General features: G+C 52.0%; 1 protein-coding gene and 1 pseudogene across 1 annotated transcript in view; both read left to right on the forward strand.

Annotated features, from left to right (window-relative positions):
* Positions 1 to 15,927, forward strand: part of LOC116954710 (uncharacterized) — a 58,458-nt gene that overhangs the window by 10,811 nt on the left and 31,720 nt on the right. The window contains exons 5-15 of the mRNA XM_032975417.2: positions 758 to 823; positions 3,264 to 3,320; positions 5,791 to 5,850; positions 7,254 to 7,298; positions 7,769 to 7,822; positions 9,337 to 9,390; positions 9,813 to 9,866; positions 11,673 to 11,726; positions 13,163 to 13,216; positions 14,280 to 14,324; positions 14,869 to 14,922. Coding sequence (XP_032831308.1) covers positions 758 to 823; positions 3,264 to 3,320; positions 5,791 to 5,850; positions 7,254 to 7,298; positions 7,769 to 7,822; positions 9,337 to 9,390; positions 9,813 to 9,866; positions 11,673 to 11,726; positions 13,163 to 13,216; positions 14,280 to 14,324; positions 14,869 to 14,922 — 597 coding nt within the window. The remainder of the gene's footprint in view (positions 1 to 757; positions 824 to 3,263; positions 3,321 to 5,790; positions 5,851 to 7,253; positions 7,299 to 7,768; positions 7,823 to 9,336; positions 9,391 to 9,812; positions 9,867 to 11,672; positions 11,727 to 13,162; positions 13,217 to 14,279; positions 14,325 to 14,868; positions 14,923 to 15,927) is intronic.
* LOC116954827 (U6 spliceosomal RNA) lies at positions 4,524 to 4,595 on the forward strand (annotated as a pseudogene).

The raw sequence follows: 15,927 nt of genomic DNA on the forward strand, positions 1-15,927 counted from the left end.
CCCAACGAATAGTTTCTCCTCCCCACCACGAATGGTTTCTCCCCAAGGGGAACAAACCATTTTGTTCCCCTATTAGTAACCCCCACACACACACACCCCACCCCCCCCCCCCCCCCCCGCTTAGGGTTAGCGGCGAGCGGGTTAGACGCCGGGTCGGTCCGTCGGCCGGGACCAAGTTAGGACCGCGCGGTCGACCGGCGAGCGGCGTGAGAGCTCACACCGGAAGCACGGCTCTTTCAAACTCACGCTTTACGGAATATTCCCGATTGTGGGTCCCCTCGACGGCACGGATGGATGCTCTAACCCGGCGGAACAAATGCCCCGTGGCTGGGAAAGCAACCTTCCTGCGTCCTGGGGGGTTACGACTGGGCATCCCCTCCACCGCGGCCGCACCAAGACGCCCGCGAGCGATCTCCACGGCGTCGACGCCGCTTGCTTTTGGCACGCAAAGCGGCGCTTTCTTGCGATCGCGGAATCAGGTCCCCGCTTCGGCTGTGGGGGTCACAGGCCGTGAACGATCGATCGTAATACTCGTACGGGGGATATTGCGGGGATCGGCTCGCTTTCCGTTGAAGTCACTCGTTCGTAACGCACCACCCTCGCTGGCCATATTGCCTCTCATCTGTGACGATTTGCTAAGTCCATCGCGATTGGCGGCTAACGGCGTGACGTGGTGGTGCCGGCTAACGACTTCGGCGGGGCGCGCGGTGGCTGACTGCGTGGTGTCGGCGCGTGTCCGTGCCGTGCACGTGAGCAGGTGAAACCGGCACGTGGGGGCAAGGCGAATCCTCGCCGTCCCGGTCGGCCACCCGTCCCCAAGCAGGTGAACACCGCCTCTCCCGCTCGTCCCTTATCTCATCTAGATTTACTATATATATATTTACTGTATACATATTTACAATATATAGATTTATTATATATACATTTACTATATACATTTACGATATACATATGTACTATATATAGATTAACTATATACATATTTACGATATATAGATTTACTATCTACTACCTATAGATTTACTATATACAGATTTACTATATATAGATTTACTATATACTACAGATAGATTTACTATATGTAGATTTACTACATATAGTTGTACTATAAACATAATTACTACATACAGAATTACTATATATGGATGTATTACATATAAATTTACTATATACACATTTACTATATATAGATTTACAATGCACACGAGATGATCTTGGCTGAAATACTAAAGAGTAGAGCGTGGGGTTGTTATTAAAAGTGTTGGTGGTGTCGTTATAGTGACAGGACAGGCGGGAGAGGTTAAGGAGGGCTTGGGGTAGTGATAGGGGTTGGGATAGGGGTTGGGGTTGTGATAGGGGTAGTGATAGGGGTAGCGATAGTGAAAGGGGTTGGGGTAGTGGTAGGGGTAGTGATGTTTGGGGTAGTAGTAGGGGTAGTGATAGGGGTAGTGGTAAGGGTAGCGATAGTGGTAGGGATTGGGGTAGGGGTAGTGATGTTCGGGGTAGTAGTAGGGGTAGTGATAGGGGTAGTGGTAAGGGTAGCGATAGTGGTAGGGATTGGGGTAGGGGTAGTGATGTTCGGGGTAGTAGTAGGGGTAGTGATAGGGGTAGTGGTATCGATAGTGGTAGGGGTTGGGGTAGTGGTAGGGGTAGTGGTGTTTGGGGTAGTAGTAGGGGTAGTGTTAGGGGTAGTGATGTTTGGGGTAGTAGTAGGGGTAGTGGTAGGGGTAGTGGTAAGGGTAGCGATAGTGGTAGGGGTTGGGGTAGTGGTAGTGATGTTTGGGGTAGTAGTAGGGGTAGTGGTAGGGGTTGAGTTAGCTCTGGTCGTAGCTGGGAGCAGGGAGTAGCCGGATGACGATCAGAATCAGGATGGTGCATACATTCAACATATAGGAATCTAAAATCTTAAATAAGTGGTAAACAAGTCTTACTATAATAAGGGTTCAAAGTCTAACTAACACCAAGGGGCTAAAGTATATAAAATTGAATAAATATCGAATATGAAAAACCTATAAGATACAATTTAAAAATAACAAAAAAATACAAATAGGGTAACATAGTTAATATTGTCAAGGTGATGATGACGACGACAGGCTAGGGAGGGTTATTGAGCCGGGGCGTGCGTGAAGGAAGTAGTGGAAGCTGCAGGTTGTTAAAAAGCGACAACACTGCCTCTGCACCACGTGCGCAGATGTGCTCGGGTTATTGGGGGGGAGGGGGGGTGGGTACCACTTTGCCGGATAACGTTTCGGTCAATGGCCCTTTTTCAGAGCCGAAGAGGGACCACAGCTCTCGATGTGCCCCATTGTCAGGCTATTGTTACTCATATTACATGTTACATAGGCTATTGTTACTCATATTACATTGGCTATTGTTACTCATATTACATATTACATTGGCTATTGTTACTCATATCACATATTACATATGCTATTGTTACTCAGATTACATATTACATAGGCTAGTGTTACCCATATTACATATTACATAGGCTATTGTTACTCATATTACATATTACATAGGCTATTGTTACTCATATTACATAGGCTATTGTTACTCATATTACATATTACATAGTCTATTGTTACTCATATCACATATTACATAGGCTATTGTTACTCATATTACATATTACATATGCTATTGTTACTCATATTACATATTACATATGCTATTGTTACTCAGATTACATATTACATAGGCTATTGTTACTCATATTACATAGGCTATTGTTACTCAGATTACATATTACATATGCTATTGTTACTCATATTACATAGTCTATTGTTACTCAGATTACATATTACATAGGCTATTGTTACTCAGATTACATATTACATATGCTATTGTTACTCATATTACATAGTCTATTGTTACTCAGATTACATATTACATAGTCTATTGTTACTCAGATTACATATTACATAGGCCATTGTTACCCGTCTTGCGTCAAAATTTCCTTTAGGGGGGAACGGTGAGAGCCGCCGTTTTGACAACCACCACCACCACCCCCACCACCACCACCACCACCCCCACCACCACCACCACCACCCCCACCACCACCCCCACCACCACCACCACCCCCACCACCACCACCACCCCCGCCTCGATCAGGCGCACGCAGTGCCGCAGTTGGGGTTACGTTGAGCGCTCGCGAGCGTCGCAAGAGATTTGGTAAATCGCGGAAAACGCGGAACGAGAAGCACGGGCGAGCTTCGTGGTGCCACTCACGCTGCCACTTCTTTGTCTCGCTGTCGTCTCAGCCCGAGAATGAAAGGCGGCCGGTGATTCCTGTTCCTTCGTACCCGGAGTCCGTTGGGGTACGTGTCTCTCTCTATCTCCTTGTCTCTCTCTCTCCTTGTCTCTCACTCTCTCTCCTTGTCTCTGTCTCTCCTTGTCTCTCACTCTCTCTCTCCTTGTCTCTCACTCTCCGTGTCTCTCTCTCTCTCCTTGTCTCTCACTCTCTCTCCTTGTCTCTCACTCTCTCTCCTTGTCTCTCACTCTCAGTGTCCCTCTCCCCTTGTATCTCTCTCCTTGTCTCCTCACTCTCTCTCTCCTTATCTCACTCTCTCACTCCTTGTCTCTCCCTCTCTCTCCTTGTCTCTCACTCTCTCTCCTTGTCTCCTCACTCTCTCTCCTTGTCTCACTCTCTCACTCCTTGTCTCTCCCTCTCTCTCTCTGCTTGTCTCTCACTCTCTCTCCTTGTCTCTCACTCTCCGTGTCTCTCTCCCCTTGTCTCCTCGCTCTCCGTGTCTCTCGCTCTCACTCTCCGTGTCTCTCCCTCTCCTTGTCTACTCACTCTCTCTTCTTGTCTCTCACTCTCTCTCTCTCTCTCCTTGTCCCCTCACTCTCTCCGTGTCTCTCGCTCTCTCCGTGTCTCCTCACTCTCTCTCTCCTTGTCTACTCACTCTCTCTCCTTGTCTCTCCCTCTCCCTCTCCTTTTCTCTCACTCTCCGTGTCTCTCGCTCTCACTCTCCGTGTCTCTCCCTCTCCTTGTCTACTCACTCTCTCTTCTTGTCTCTCACTCTCTCTCTCTCTCCTTGTCTCCTCGCTCTCTCCGTGTCTCCTCACTCTCCCTCTCCGTCTCGCTCTCTCCTTGTCTCTCCCTCTCCGTGTCTCCTCACTCTCCATGTCTCTCGCTCTCCCTCTCCGTCTCTCCCTCTCCGTGTCTCCTTACTCTCTCCGTGTCTCTCGCTCTCTCCTCGTCTCCTCGCTCTCTCCGTGTCTCTTCTCTCTCTCCGTGTCTCCTCTCCCTCTCCGTGTCTCCTCGCTCTCCGTGTCTCTCGCTCTCCCTCTCCGTCTCTCCCTCTCCGTGTCTCCTCACTCTCTCCGTGTCTCCTCTCCCTCTCCGTGTCTCCTCGCTCTCCGTGTCTCTCGCTCTCCCTCTCCGTCTCTTCCTCTCCTTGTCTCTCGCTCTCTCCTTGTCTCTCCCTCTCCTTGTCTCCTCTCACTCTCCGTGTCTCTCGCTCTCTCCTGGTCTCTCCCTCTCCGTGTCTCTCCCTCCATGTCTCTCTCTCTCTCTGGCAATACAGAGAACATTAGCATGGACCCTACGCAAGGATGACACGCAAATTCGTGAAGCTTTCTGTGTCTCTCGCTCTCTTTCTCTCCCCGTGTCTCTCCCTCGCTGTCTCTCTCTCTCCGTGCAATAGGAGTAATTATTGTTGCGCCAGATCGTATAGTGTTGCTTGGGATGAATCCCCATATCGAGATATACGAAATGTGAGTGCTGAACCCATCTGTGCTATCCACTCCCACGTGTGTGGAGGTGTTTGCTGTCCTCCCACACGCCGTACCATCCATGGAGGGAATTGGCCAAACATTTTGATGCAGGACACCTCCTGAAAAGAGGCTCGAGACTCTCAGTGAGGCCCTCCTGGCCGACGCACCGAAATCACGTCAATCAGTTGATGCCTTTGATTGGCGCTTCGGTTACCGTGATATAACTCGGTCACAAAACAAAACATCTCGTCAGCTGCTTGTAGGAAGTTGAACGTGGAGTTGATTTATCGTGGTTGAGGCTGCCGTGCGGGCTCTGGCGACCCAGGTTCGATTCCCGCTCACGGTCAACACCAGTGACGATTATCTGAACCGGACCGGGCCTCCCCTAGGTCGACTCAGCCTCAAATGAGTACCTGGTGCGGTGTGTAAACATTGCCACTAGGGAGACAAAGGCGGTCGGGCGTGGTGCTGGCCACCCACCCCCTCGTGTACCGTTCCGGCCTTCATAGGTGCTCACTAACAGCACTTGCCCCTACAGTCTGTTAAGGCTATATGGGGCATCTTTGCCTTTATCTTTGTGTGTATGTGCATGCTCGCGTGTGTGTTAGCGTAGCGGTTAGCGCGCCCCGCTACGAATCCGGCGACCCGAGTTTGATCCCCGGGTCGCCGGTCCTGGGCCTCCCCCTAGGTCGACTTAGCCTCAAATGAGTACCTGGTGGTGAACTGTAAAACATCACCACTGGGGAGGCAAAGGCGGCCGGGCGTGGTGTTGCCCACCCACCCCCTTCGTGTGCCGTGCCGACCTTCACAGGTGCTACTCGCTGACAGCACTTGCCCCAACAGTCTGTTACAGGCTATACGGGGGGGTCTTTGTTGGTGCGTGTGCGTGTGTGGACGGAGCCGCTCACTCGCCGTGTATAACGAGTGTGTGTGCGTTTGTGTGTGTGTGCGCGTGTGTGTGCGTGCGTGCGTTCGCGTGCGTGTGTGTGTGTGCGTGTGTGTGCGTGTGTGCGTGTGTGTGTGTGTGCGTGTGTGTGTGCGTGTTCCCTCGCCTGTGTCCCGCCGCAGCCATACGCAGCTCAGATGGGCGGCGGATTCAAGACGGAGTCGACGGAGGCGGGCGCGCCCGTGAGTCCCGCCGGCCTCGGCGCCACAGCGAGTCGGCTTCACGGCTGTTGTAGACGACGATGATGACGACGATGATGATGACAACAACGACGATGATGATGATGATAATGACGACGATGATGATGACGACGGTGATGACGATGATGACGACGACGGTGATGATGACGACGACGATGATGATGACGACGACGGTGATGATGATGACGACGATGATGATGATGACGACGGTGATGATGACGACGACGATGACGACGACGACGATGATGATGACGACGACGATAATGATGATGAGTGTTCAGGTCCATACGGCGTACAGCCCCAAGTCCCCTTAAGAGCGTGGCGCCCCCCCCCCGCCCACCGCGTGGAGTTTTTTTGGGGTGCTTCGGTTTTCCCTCTTCCCCCACGTGGTGTAATATAAGACGATTCGTCCACATACCTGTCAACCCCCTTATCATCAGTGCCCTACCTTATCACGGACAAATTCAGACATTATTTGGTCACTTATAAATCAAAACGTTCATCCTAAAAAGTCCCATCACGAGGGAGAAACACAAACAAACAGACAAAATTAAAATGTTTTCCCGTCTTGCAACTGCTGTACGCCGTATGGACCTGAACACTCAATTTCCCTGCACAAAGAATACGGGGTTAAAGCGTGATGGGTTGACAGCGATGGGTTTTTTTAGTTTTCCACGACGATAACGACAATGATGACGACGATAGTGGGTGATTGAAGAGACGCGAGTGATGAAGACGACCACCATGAACCAATCATTGAAGACGAATAACGTTTTCAATAATCGCTGCAAAGCAAAGCCTCCGACGCGTTGTTGGGGGTTCACCGGCCATGAATTCTGATCGCTCGATTGAAACGGCTGTAACGCCGTGTGGACGTGGACACTCAATTTCCCTGTACGAGAATACGGAGTAGACCGTGATGGGTTGACAGCGATGGGAACCCGAGTTCGATCCTCCGGCCGTGGGTCAAGTCAGTAACGAGCGACGACGTGGGGAGATTTTTTGCGGATTGAGAAAACGGCTGTGAACATTATTGTTAACGAGTAAAATATCATATAATTAGTCGTATTCACGTATGGTTTGGAAAATCCATAGGGCAAGTTTGAATGAAATATTTAAATATCCTTTCAAGAAGCGTACTCAACGCCGTGAACGTACATTTGTATATCATGTCGCTTAACGATCTAAGTGTTTCTTTGGCATGGTTGTGAATTAATCCGGCACGACTTCAGGGCGCAGTGAAGGAACGAGATGCATCGCGAACGTTTTACTCCGCTTGCTGGGATCAGCTGTGAAACGGTTCTGGGGTTCCACTGCTCACGTCTGCCCCCCACGCCCCCCTTCTTCCCCCCCCCCCCCTGCCACCCCGCCACCCATCTCTGCAGGGCCCCATGGGACCCAGAGGACCCCCTGGCCTGCCTGGCCCTTCGGTAAGTCTCCGCACCGCGAGCACCGACCTCACTCGGTCGCCGTTGAACCGCTGTGGGCGGTCGTAACGAGTGCAGGATCCTCGTCGCGAGGAGTCTTGGGACTTGGCGGCGCATCCGTGGCTAAATAATGCCCATGTGGCGCTCGACAACAAGAAGCTGAATGGAAAACAAATCGTCAGTTTCATCTGTGCCTGTCAACGACAGGCCATAGCTATCATTTAAATAAGATTTTGATAATTTTGACATGCGCCATATTTTCCCATTGGAGGTTTTTTGCAAAAATGCGCCGTATTTTCCCCCCAGGTGTGCCCCGCTGGTAAGTGGGCCTTACCTTGGAAAATAAAAAAAATAGTTTCGTTTTAGTTCAGGCGTCCCTCGCTTGCGTTATTTAGGCGCTCTGCGAAGGTGGTTGTGGTTTTTTTGTGTTGTCATTGATGTCGATGCGTTTTTTTTCTCGGTGCCGCTGCCAGGGCCCAGCCGGATCTTCGGGAGCCCCAGGGGAGCCTGGAGAGCCAGGGGCCTCTGTGAGTCACCGCCAGCGACCGTTAACCCACATCTCACTACGTGCATGGCCACGCTCATGCCCATCACGCGTCAAAGCCATTGGGACCCGAGTAATGTGGATCGCCACAGGCCTCGGCCTCGCGTCATCGTCTCTGAAATGTGACGACACCGGGCAAACGACTGTGCTCACTTTAACACGTAGGCTTCTACACAAATCTGGCTGTCGCCTGATGAAGCTCGTTGTAATTGCTGGCGAAACGTCGTACTCAAGATTGTAAACGTTGTGGCTTGGCTCTCCAACACACAACCGGTGGTGCTGTACTAGTATGCTACACTATACACTACTATACACTACACTATACACTACACACTAGTGCTGTACTAGTGACGAAATGGCCACATTCTGTTTACGTGACAACCCCTTACTAGTTGGCTGTGTCGGGTGGTGGCGCGTTTTAAAGACACATTTATATATTTGCGCGATCTAACCCAAAAAAATCCCCTCTATTATGGATGACTGTGCTTATTATTATCAACTAGGTGAGAAGCCAAGAGATTAGGATAAGTCTCATTTGCACGAGTGACTCTGGGGTCGCCACAACGCGACGAAAAGCAAAACAGATAAAAAAATAAAAAATACCCTTTGACGTGAAGGTTTCGCTAGCCATGTGAGATTTCCACGCTTGCCACTTCGGTTGAACGGCCCCCGCCGTCGGACAACAAGCGCCGGGAGCAAACCGCTGCCCTTGTGTGTTTCGGCCGTTCCCCGGCAAGGTGCCATTTGTCCGGCGGCGTTCACGAGTCCCAGCGGGCCGGTCGAGGTGGCGCTCGCCTCTTGCCGGTGTCCCCTGGCAGCTCCAGCGGCGTTTTCACGGAGGCAGCCCTCCCTTTTTGGCGACAGTTCGACGCTTATTTTGGTGCTCACCTAAGCGACGTTTTGTCGTATCGGTCGTCCAGAACGGACGATGGGCCGCGTCGACCCCCGGCCTAGGATTGAACCCACGGTCTCAAAACCGGGAGTTTTGCCCGCTCCGCCGGATCCCCCCCCCCCACCCCCCACACACTGGTTTCGCTCGTGAGCGGCAGTGCTCGAAGCGTGTGAGGATATCAGAACTGCAAAGGGCCTTTCAGAAGAGAAAACCTCGAATGTGACATTGGCATTAAAATAATCGTGGAATGTCCTTTACGGTTGAATTCGGTCCGTGTAGGGCTCGCGCCCGATTTTAAATAGCCACACACGTGGCATTGGCGACGGTGATTGGCCAGTGGGTAGATTAGTTAATCGAATACGTCTCAGGACAGTGACTCGTGTTAACGGTGAAGATAAGTGATGTTGACGATAGGGGTTGTTGATGGTGACGATGTTGGCGATGACGTTGATGATGGTGGTGGTGTTGATGATGAAGATGATGACGGTGGTGTTGATGGTGACGATGTTTGTGATGATGTTGATGATGTTGATGTTGAAAATGATGTTGACGTTGGTGATGGTGGTGTTGACGCGTTCCCCACTCTCTCTCTCCCAATCCCCCAGGGTCCCACCGGCCCTGTTGGACCCGTTGGGCCCCCAGGTCGTGCTGGTGAAGACGTGAGTACCCACGCCACTTTGACGAGATGTTAACTACCTCGCCTGGTATACAGGAGGTCGTGGGTTCAATCCCGACCCTGACGCCTGCTGTGTATTTGGTGTTTGCGTGTCTCTCTCTCCGGTTTTCCCCTGCACATTTAGAATCAACATCACACGTCCAGAGTATTTGGCTGCTATAAATGTCCACGTGATAAGCCACTTCGTTGAGCTATCATTTGTGGCCAAGTCGCGTCTGAAAAATTAGCTACACAGCTTAAGTGGGCCTTACCTGGTAAAATAAAAAAGAAATAGTTTAACGTGTGTTTTTTTTTAGCATTAGCGTTCGAGCTCACACCTGCCCAATCAACGGCCCGAATGTGCGCGATCGTTCCCTCCCGATGCGTGAACGTTCACCGACGTACGCGTCTTGTGCCTCCACCCAGGGTCACCCCGGCAAGTCTGGCATCTCTGGAGAGCGCGGAGTTCCCGGTTCTCAGGTACACGAGCATCACGATCTCACGGGGGGGGGGGGGGGGGTTCCTGCACGGGGGAGAGAGACTCGGGGGGTCTGCCCCAGCGACGTCAAAACCCCAGAGCGGCAACCCCGCCCCTCCTCGTGAAGGCTCACGGGCCCGACCTGCGGAGCCAGCTGCAGCACCAGTAGCAGTGTAGCGGCAGCAGCAGTAGCAACAGCAGTGTAGCGGTAGCTGCAGCAGCAGTAACAGCAGTGTAGCGGTAGCTGTAGCAGTAACAGCAGCAGCGTGGCAGTAGCAGAAGCGGTAGCAGCAGCAGTAGCAACAGCAGTGTAACGGTAGCTGCAGCACCAGTAACAGCAGCAGCGTGGCAGTAGCAGCAGCAGTAGCGGTGGCAGCAGCAGCAGCGGTGGCAACAGCAGCAGCGGTGGCAACAGCAGTGGCAGCAGTGGAAACAGCAGTAGCAGCAGCAGCGTAGCAGCGGCAGCAGCAGCAACAGCGGTAACAGCAGTAGCAACAGCAGTCGTAGTGGTATAGCAGCGGCGGCAGCAGTAGCAACATCGTTAACAGCAGTAGCAACAGCAGTAGCAGCAGCGGCAGCAGCAACAGCGGTAGCAGCAGTAGCAACAGCAGTAGTAGTGTTACAGCAGCAGCGGCAGCGGGGAAATGCCGATTTAAGTGGTCAAATTGCATTGAGAAAAATGCGGACAATATTGTTCCTTGTGCGACGCAACAAAATGCTAACGAAAGCCCCCAAAATTGGACGACAGTGCCTGAGCGTGTCAAGTGACACGCGCGTGCTCTCCGCTCGGTGCCGCAAGTTGGGAGGCCTCGCCGCCAAACGGTCACGATCATTCTCGCGACAGCGCGCGGAGCTCTCCGTACGCTCGAGCGCAGAGTTGCCCTGCTCCGTAAAGCGTAGAGTTGTCCGGTGGGTGGACACGCGCGCGCACACGCGAAACTAAGCGCACCGTCACCACCATCCCAGCGTGGATGACGAAGTCCGTTTGCCTCCGTACGCTTGGCGCCGCCGCTGTACATTCAGAGCACTTCTTTCCTCGTCAAAATAAATTGCATCCGTCTGAAGGACAGTCCCTAATCGAGTTTGGCGCGCGCGTAAAACAAAGCCACGTCGCCATGCATGCTAACCGGCGCCGATACCTAACCCTTTAAAGCGCCACGGTGACTAGGAGATGTTAACTACCTCGCCTGGTAAACAGGAGGTCGTGGGTTCGATCCCGACCTTGACGGCTGCTGCTGCTGTATATTTGTCTCTCTCCCCGTGGTCGTGTGGATTTTTCTCCGGGACCTCCGGATTTTCCCCTCCAACATTTAGACTCAACATCGCGCGTTTAGAGCACCGTATTTGGCTGCCGCCATAGATTTCCACGCGATGGGCCGCCTCTTCGCTGAGCTATCATTTGCGACGGCCAGGTCGCTTCTGGAAAAAAGCGCGACGTAGCTCAGCGGACCTTACCTGGTTTAGCAACAAAAAGGGAAATGTAGTTGACAGTCAGTGAATAGCGCGTACGTTAATAGCGACTCAACAGTTCGTTGAACCTCCCGAAATTTTCGTCCGGTATCTCGGAGCGGCAGCGGGGTCGCAGGTCGCGACCGCGGGTGCCGCAGGTCCCGACCGTGGGTGCCACAGGTCGCGACCGCCCGGCTGGTTTGGAGTTGGCCGACCCCCTCTAGGTGAACGATGCAGCGAGCGAGTTGGTGGTGGTGCTGCGTTCGCTCGCTCCCAGCGTCACCCACGGCCGTTCTCTCGCACGGACGACGGCAGCGGCTGGAGTTAACTTTTACCGCGGCGTCGTTTTCTCGTTCCAGGGCGCGCGTGGCTTCCCCGGCAACCCTGGGCTGAGCGGCATGAGGGGTCACAAGGTGAGCCGTTGCCAACGCCTTGCTGCTGTTGTTGTTGATGCTGTTGTTGTTGTTGTTGATGCTGTTGTTGTTGTTGTTGCTGTTGTTGTTTCTGTGGCTGCTGCTGCTGCTGCTGCTTTTGTCGTTGTCACCGTATCCTTCATTCCGGTGGCCCACCGGAGCTGTGCACCTTTAAATCATCTCGATTCAAAACTCATTTCGCGAGAGACGCTCCGTCAGTCGCGGTTTTGAAGGCTCGTCTGGAAAAAAACCCGCGTTGGTTCTCTCTTGCGTATCCATCTGCGTAGGGTTTCGTTTGTTTGTTTGCGTGTTTTTCTCTAAGTTTTAAATGTTTCGGGGTTTTTGTGTTACTTGGATCGTGTTGCTAAGCGCTGTCAGGCCTTTTGTGAATGGCTCTGCGTCAAATCTTTTTTGTACCGTTTGTCGTTGTAACGTTCTTACCCCTGGACAGCTGTGAAAGAAGAGCTTCATAGCTCATCGGATTCCTCCGGTTTCGGTTAATAATGCTGATCCCGAAATGAAACTGAGTTTAACTCACTTGACTCTGATGCAAGTGTCAAGGCACATCCCTAGGCAGTCAGGAGGCCTGAAAACAAAGGCAGTCAATGGTGAAAAAGTAAAAAATATGGTTTGACCCTTTCCCGGCAATACAACTGGAGTTATGTGAAGATGTTCAAACACCAAATGGACACCTTTTTGCAAGGCATCAAGTAACCACAAACTACTCGTGGCAAAAAAGTGTGCAAGCAAACCTACTCTCATTTTCCCATCATTTTTAATACTTGCCAAACAAACAAAAAAGGTCCAATCAATGTCAATCGAACGTGGCCCAGTCATCCTCATAGCTCCCACTCTCTGCCCTCTGTGTCTCAATGCTCTTCTCTCTGTGTGTGTGTGTCTACGCATGTGTGTGTTTGTGTGTGTGTCTACGCCTGTGTGTGTTTGTGTGTGTGTGTGTGTCTACGCCTGTGTGTGTTTGTGTGTGTGTGTGGGGAGCGGTAGTGTAGCGGTCAGCGCTACGCTGCGCTACGAACCCGGCGACCTGAGTTCGATTTCCCGCTCACGGCCACCGGACACCTGGTGACGTTTATCTGAACAGGTCTCGGGTCTGCCCTGGGTCTACTCGGCCTCAAATGTGTAACTGGTACCGGTGTGTAAACATCGCCACTGGGGGAGACAAAGGCGACCGGGCGTGGTGCTGGCCACCCACCCCCTCGTGTGCCACCGTGCCGGCCTTCATAGGTGCTCGCTAACAACGCTTGCCCCAACAGTCTGCTAAGGCTTCGTCCTTTCGCACGTATGTACGTTGAACTTCTTTTGTACCCTACGTAGCCAACCGTGCTAATCGGAGGTGAGGAGATGAAGGAACAACAAACCTAGAACACGCCCCCAAAAGAAAAGCAGTTTTCTAACCCCGCCGCCGCGTCTGTTCTCAGGGCTACGATGGCCTGGATGGAAGCAAGGGCGAACCTGGCGGCGTCGGACCCAAGGTTGGTGAATCCTTCAGCGACGTCAATCTCATTCGTTCGTTTCATCCGTTTCATTCCCCCTTCGGGCGTCGGGACGCGGCGTCGCGTCTTCCAGCGCGTCGGTGAAGAGAGATCCGCTGGAAGGCTCGCGAGCGAGGCTCCGCTTGAGAAGGACGTCCTGAGATGACCGCAAACGTAACGTCGCTGAACCCTGCCCCATTCCGACGCGATTGCGAGTTGCAGGGAACGTGCAAGCGGCGCGGCGTTCATTTAATTTAGAGAGGCGTATGTCGCAGCGCCGTCGGTTTTTTTTTTTAAAGACGTTGCTGCTCAGAGAAGCACAGCAGCCACACGACCGCCGCACTTTCCGATAGCCGGCGCCTACACCGTGCAGCAGTAACAGCAGCAGCAGCAGTAACATCATCAGCAGCAGTAACAGCAGCAGCAGTAACATCAGCAGTAGCATCAACAGCAGCAGTAACATCAGCAGCAGCAGTAACATCAGCAGCAGTAACATCAGCAGCAGTAACATCAGCAGCAGCAGTAACATCAGCAGCAGCAGTAACATCAGCAGCAGCAGTAACATCAGCAGCAGTAACATCAGCAGCAGTAACATCAGCAGCAGCAGTAACATCAACAGCAGCAGTAACATCAGCAGCAGCAGTAACATCAGCAGCAGCAGTAACATCAGCAGCAGTAACATCAGCAGCAGCAGCAGTAACATCAGCAGCAGCAGTAACATCAGCAGCAGCAGTAACATCAACAGCAGTAACATCACCAGCAGCAGTAACATCAACAGCAGCAGTAACATCAGCAGCAGTAACATCAGCAGCAGCAGTAACAGCAGCACCAGCAGTAACATCAGCAGCAGCAGCAGTAACATCAGCAGCAGCAGTAACATCACCAGCAGCAGTAACATCAGCAGCAGCAGTAACATCAGCAGTAACATCAGCAGCAGCAGTAACATCAGCAGCAGTAACATCGGCAGCAGCAGCAGCAACCATGCGATGGAGGAGACTGGACTGGCTCCCGTGCCGCACGCTGTGTGTCTGACACGGAACGTCTCCTTGCTCTGTCCCCATAGGGTGAGCGTGGACCATCAGGAGCGAACGGAGCTCCTGGTCTCATGGTGAGCACCCCGAAGGCCTCGCTTTACACCTTGCGAGCTCACACACATAGCACACACACCACACACACAGCACACACACCACACACAACACACACAGCACACACAACACACACAGCAAACACAACACACACAACAGCAGAAGCGGCAGTATTCCCTCTTGGTACTGACAAACTACACCGCGATTTCCATTCCACAGCGCCATTATGCAGCCGCAAATGGAGATGCTGCCCAATAAAATAAAATTAAAACTACTAACGCCATTGCATCTGTTGTGCACGAATAGTGCTCTAGAAATAAAGTTTGATTGATTCCCGAACGAAGGCCCCCGCCGTGACCCCGCCGTGGCCTTGCCGTGGCCCACACGGGGTCACGAGGTCAAGGAGGGCCTTTGGTGAACACGGCGCGGGGCGCGGGGGTGGGACGGACGCATCCACGGGGCGGCGACGCTCGCCCGCTAAGCCCGCTCGCGTGTCGCGCACGGCAGGGGAAAGGGGAAGATCGTGACGGGGTGGCGGTGTTTTTTTGTTGTTGTGTCTTTTCTCAGGGCCCCCGTGGATTGCCCGGCGAGAGGGGACGTAGCGGTGGCGCCGGTTCTGCTGTGAGTCCCCGAGAAGAAGCCACGCCGCCGTGTGGCCTCTCGCATAACGGGAGGAGCAGCCAGGGCTTGTCGTCGCCGCAGCGGTCACCACCGCGTGTCACCACGAAATAAAATACAAAAATAAATAGAAATCAAACATGAATCACTTTTCCGGTATCGTTAACGACGTTGCCATCATCGTCGTCGTCATCAGCGTCGTTATCGGCCTGGAATACAGTTACTCCTTAAAATTAACTTTGCCACTACCATCGTCATCATCTGGGTCACAATCACGACGTACAAATTATTAATACTAATTATAATAAGTTTAAATAAAATTTACTTTGACATCACCAGGATCATCGTTGGCTAGCTTCTGGCCACCCTGTCACGATCGCTCTTCGTGATGGACATCGTGTCTTCCTGACATCATCATGATCTCAGGATCATCGCCGTCATTGTGCACAAAAATTGTGAATTGATATTTCCAACAACTTTATCACACCTGTCAAAATAATCATCATCATCACGGAAGCACTTTGTATGCAATCATGGTGAGTGGTGCTCAGACCATGCCGGTGTGAATGTCGCCAGGCGTGGGTGGGCACGAGCCGCCAGCGGAACGGCGATGGTGATGGTGTTGGTGTTGTTTGTGATGGTGTTGATGGTGTTGTTGATGGTGCTGTTGATGGTAATGGTGTTATTGATGGTATTCTTGATTGTGATGGTGTTGTTGATGGTGTTGTTGTTGGTAATGGTGGTGTTGATGGTATTGTTAATTGTGATGGTGTTGTTGATGGTATTCTTGATTGTAATGGTGTTGTTGTTGTTGGTAATGGTGTTGTTGATGGTGTTATTGATGGTAATGGTGTTGATGGTGTTATTGATGGTATTGTTGATTGTGATGGTGTTGTTGATAGTGTTGTTGATTGTGATGGTGTTGTTGATGGTGTTGTTGATGGTGTTGTTGATGGTAATGGTGTTGTTGATGGTATTGTTGTTGGTAATGCTGTGGTTGGTGGTGTT

This window comes from Petromyzon marinus, chromosome 56 (assembly GCF_048934315.1).
Source record: "Petromyzon marinus isolate PM22_M1 ecotype Great Lakes invasive population chromosome 56, UKy_Petmar_22M1.pri1.0, whole genome shotgun sequence".
Taxonomy (NCBI): domain Eukaryota; kingdom Metazoa; phylum Chordata; class Hyperoartia; order Petromyzontiformes; family Petromyzontidae; genus Petromyzon; species Petromyzon marinus.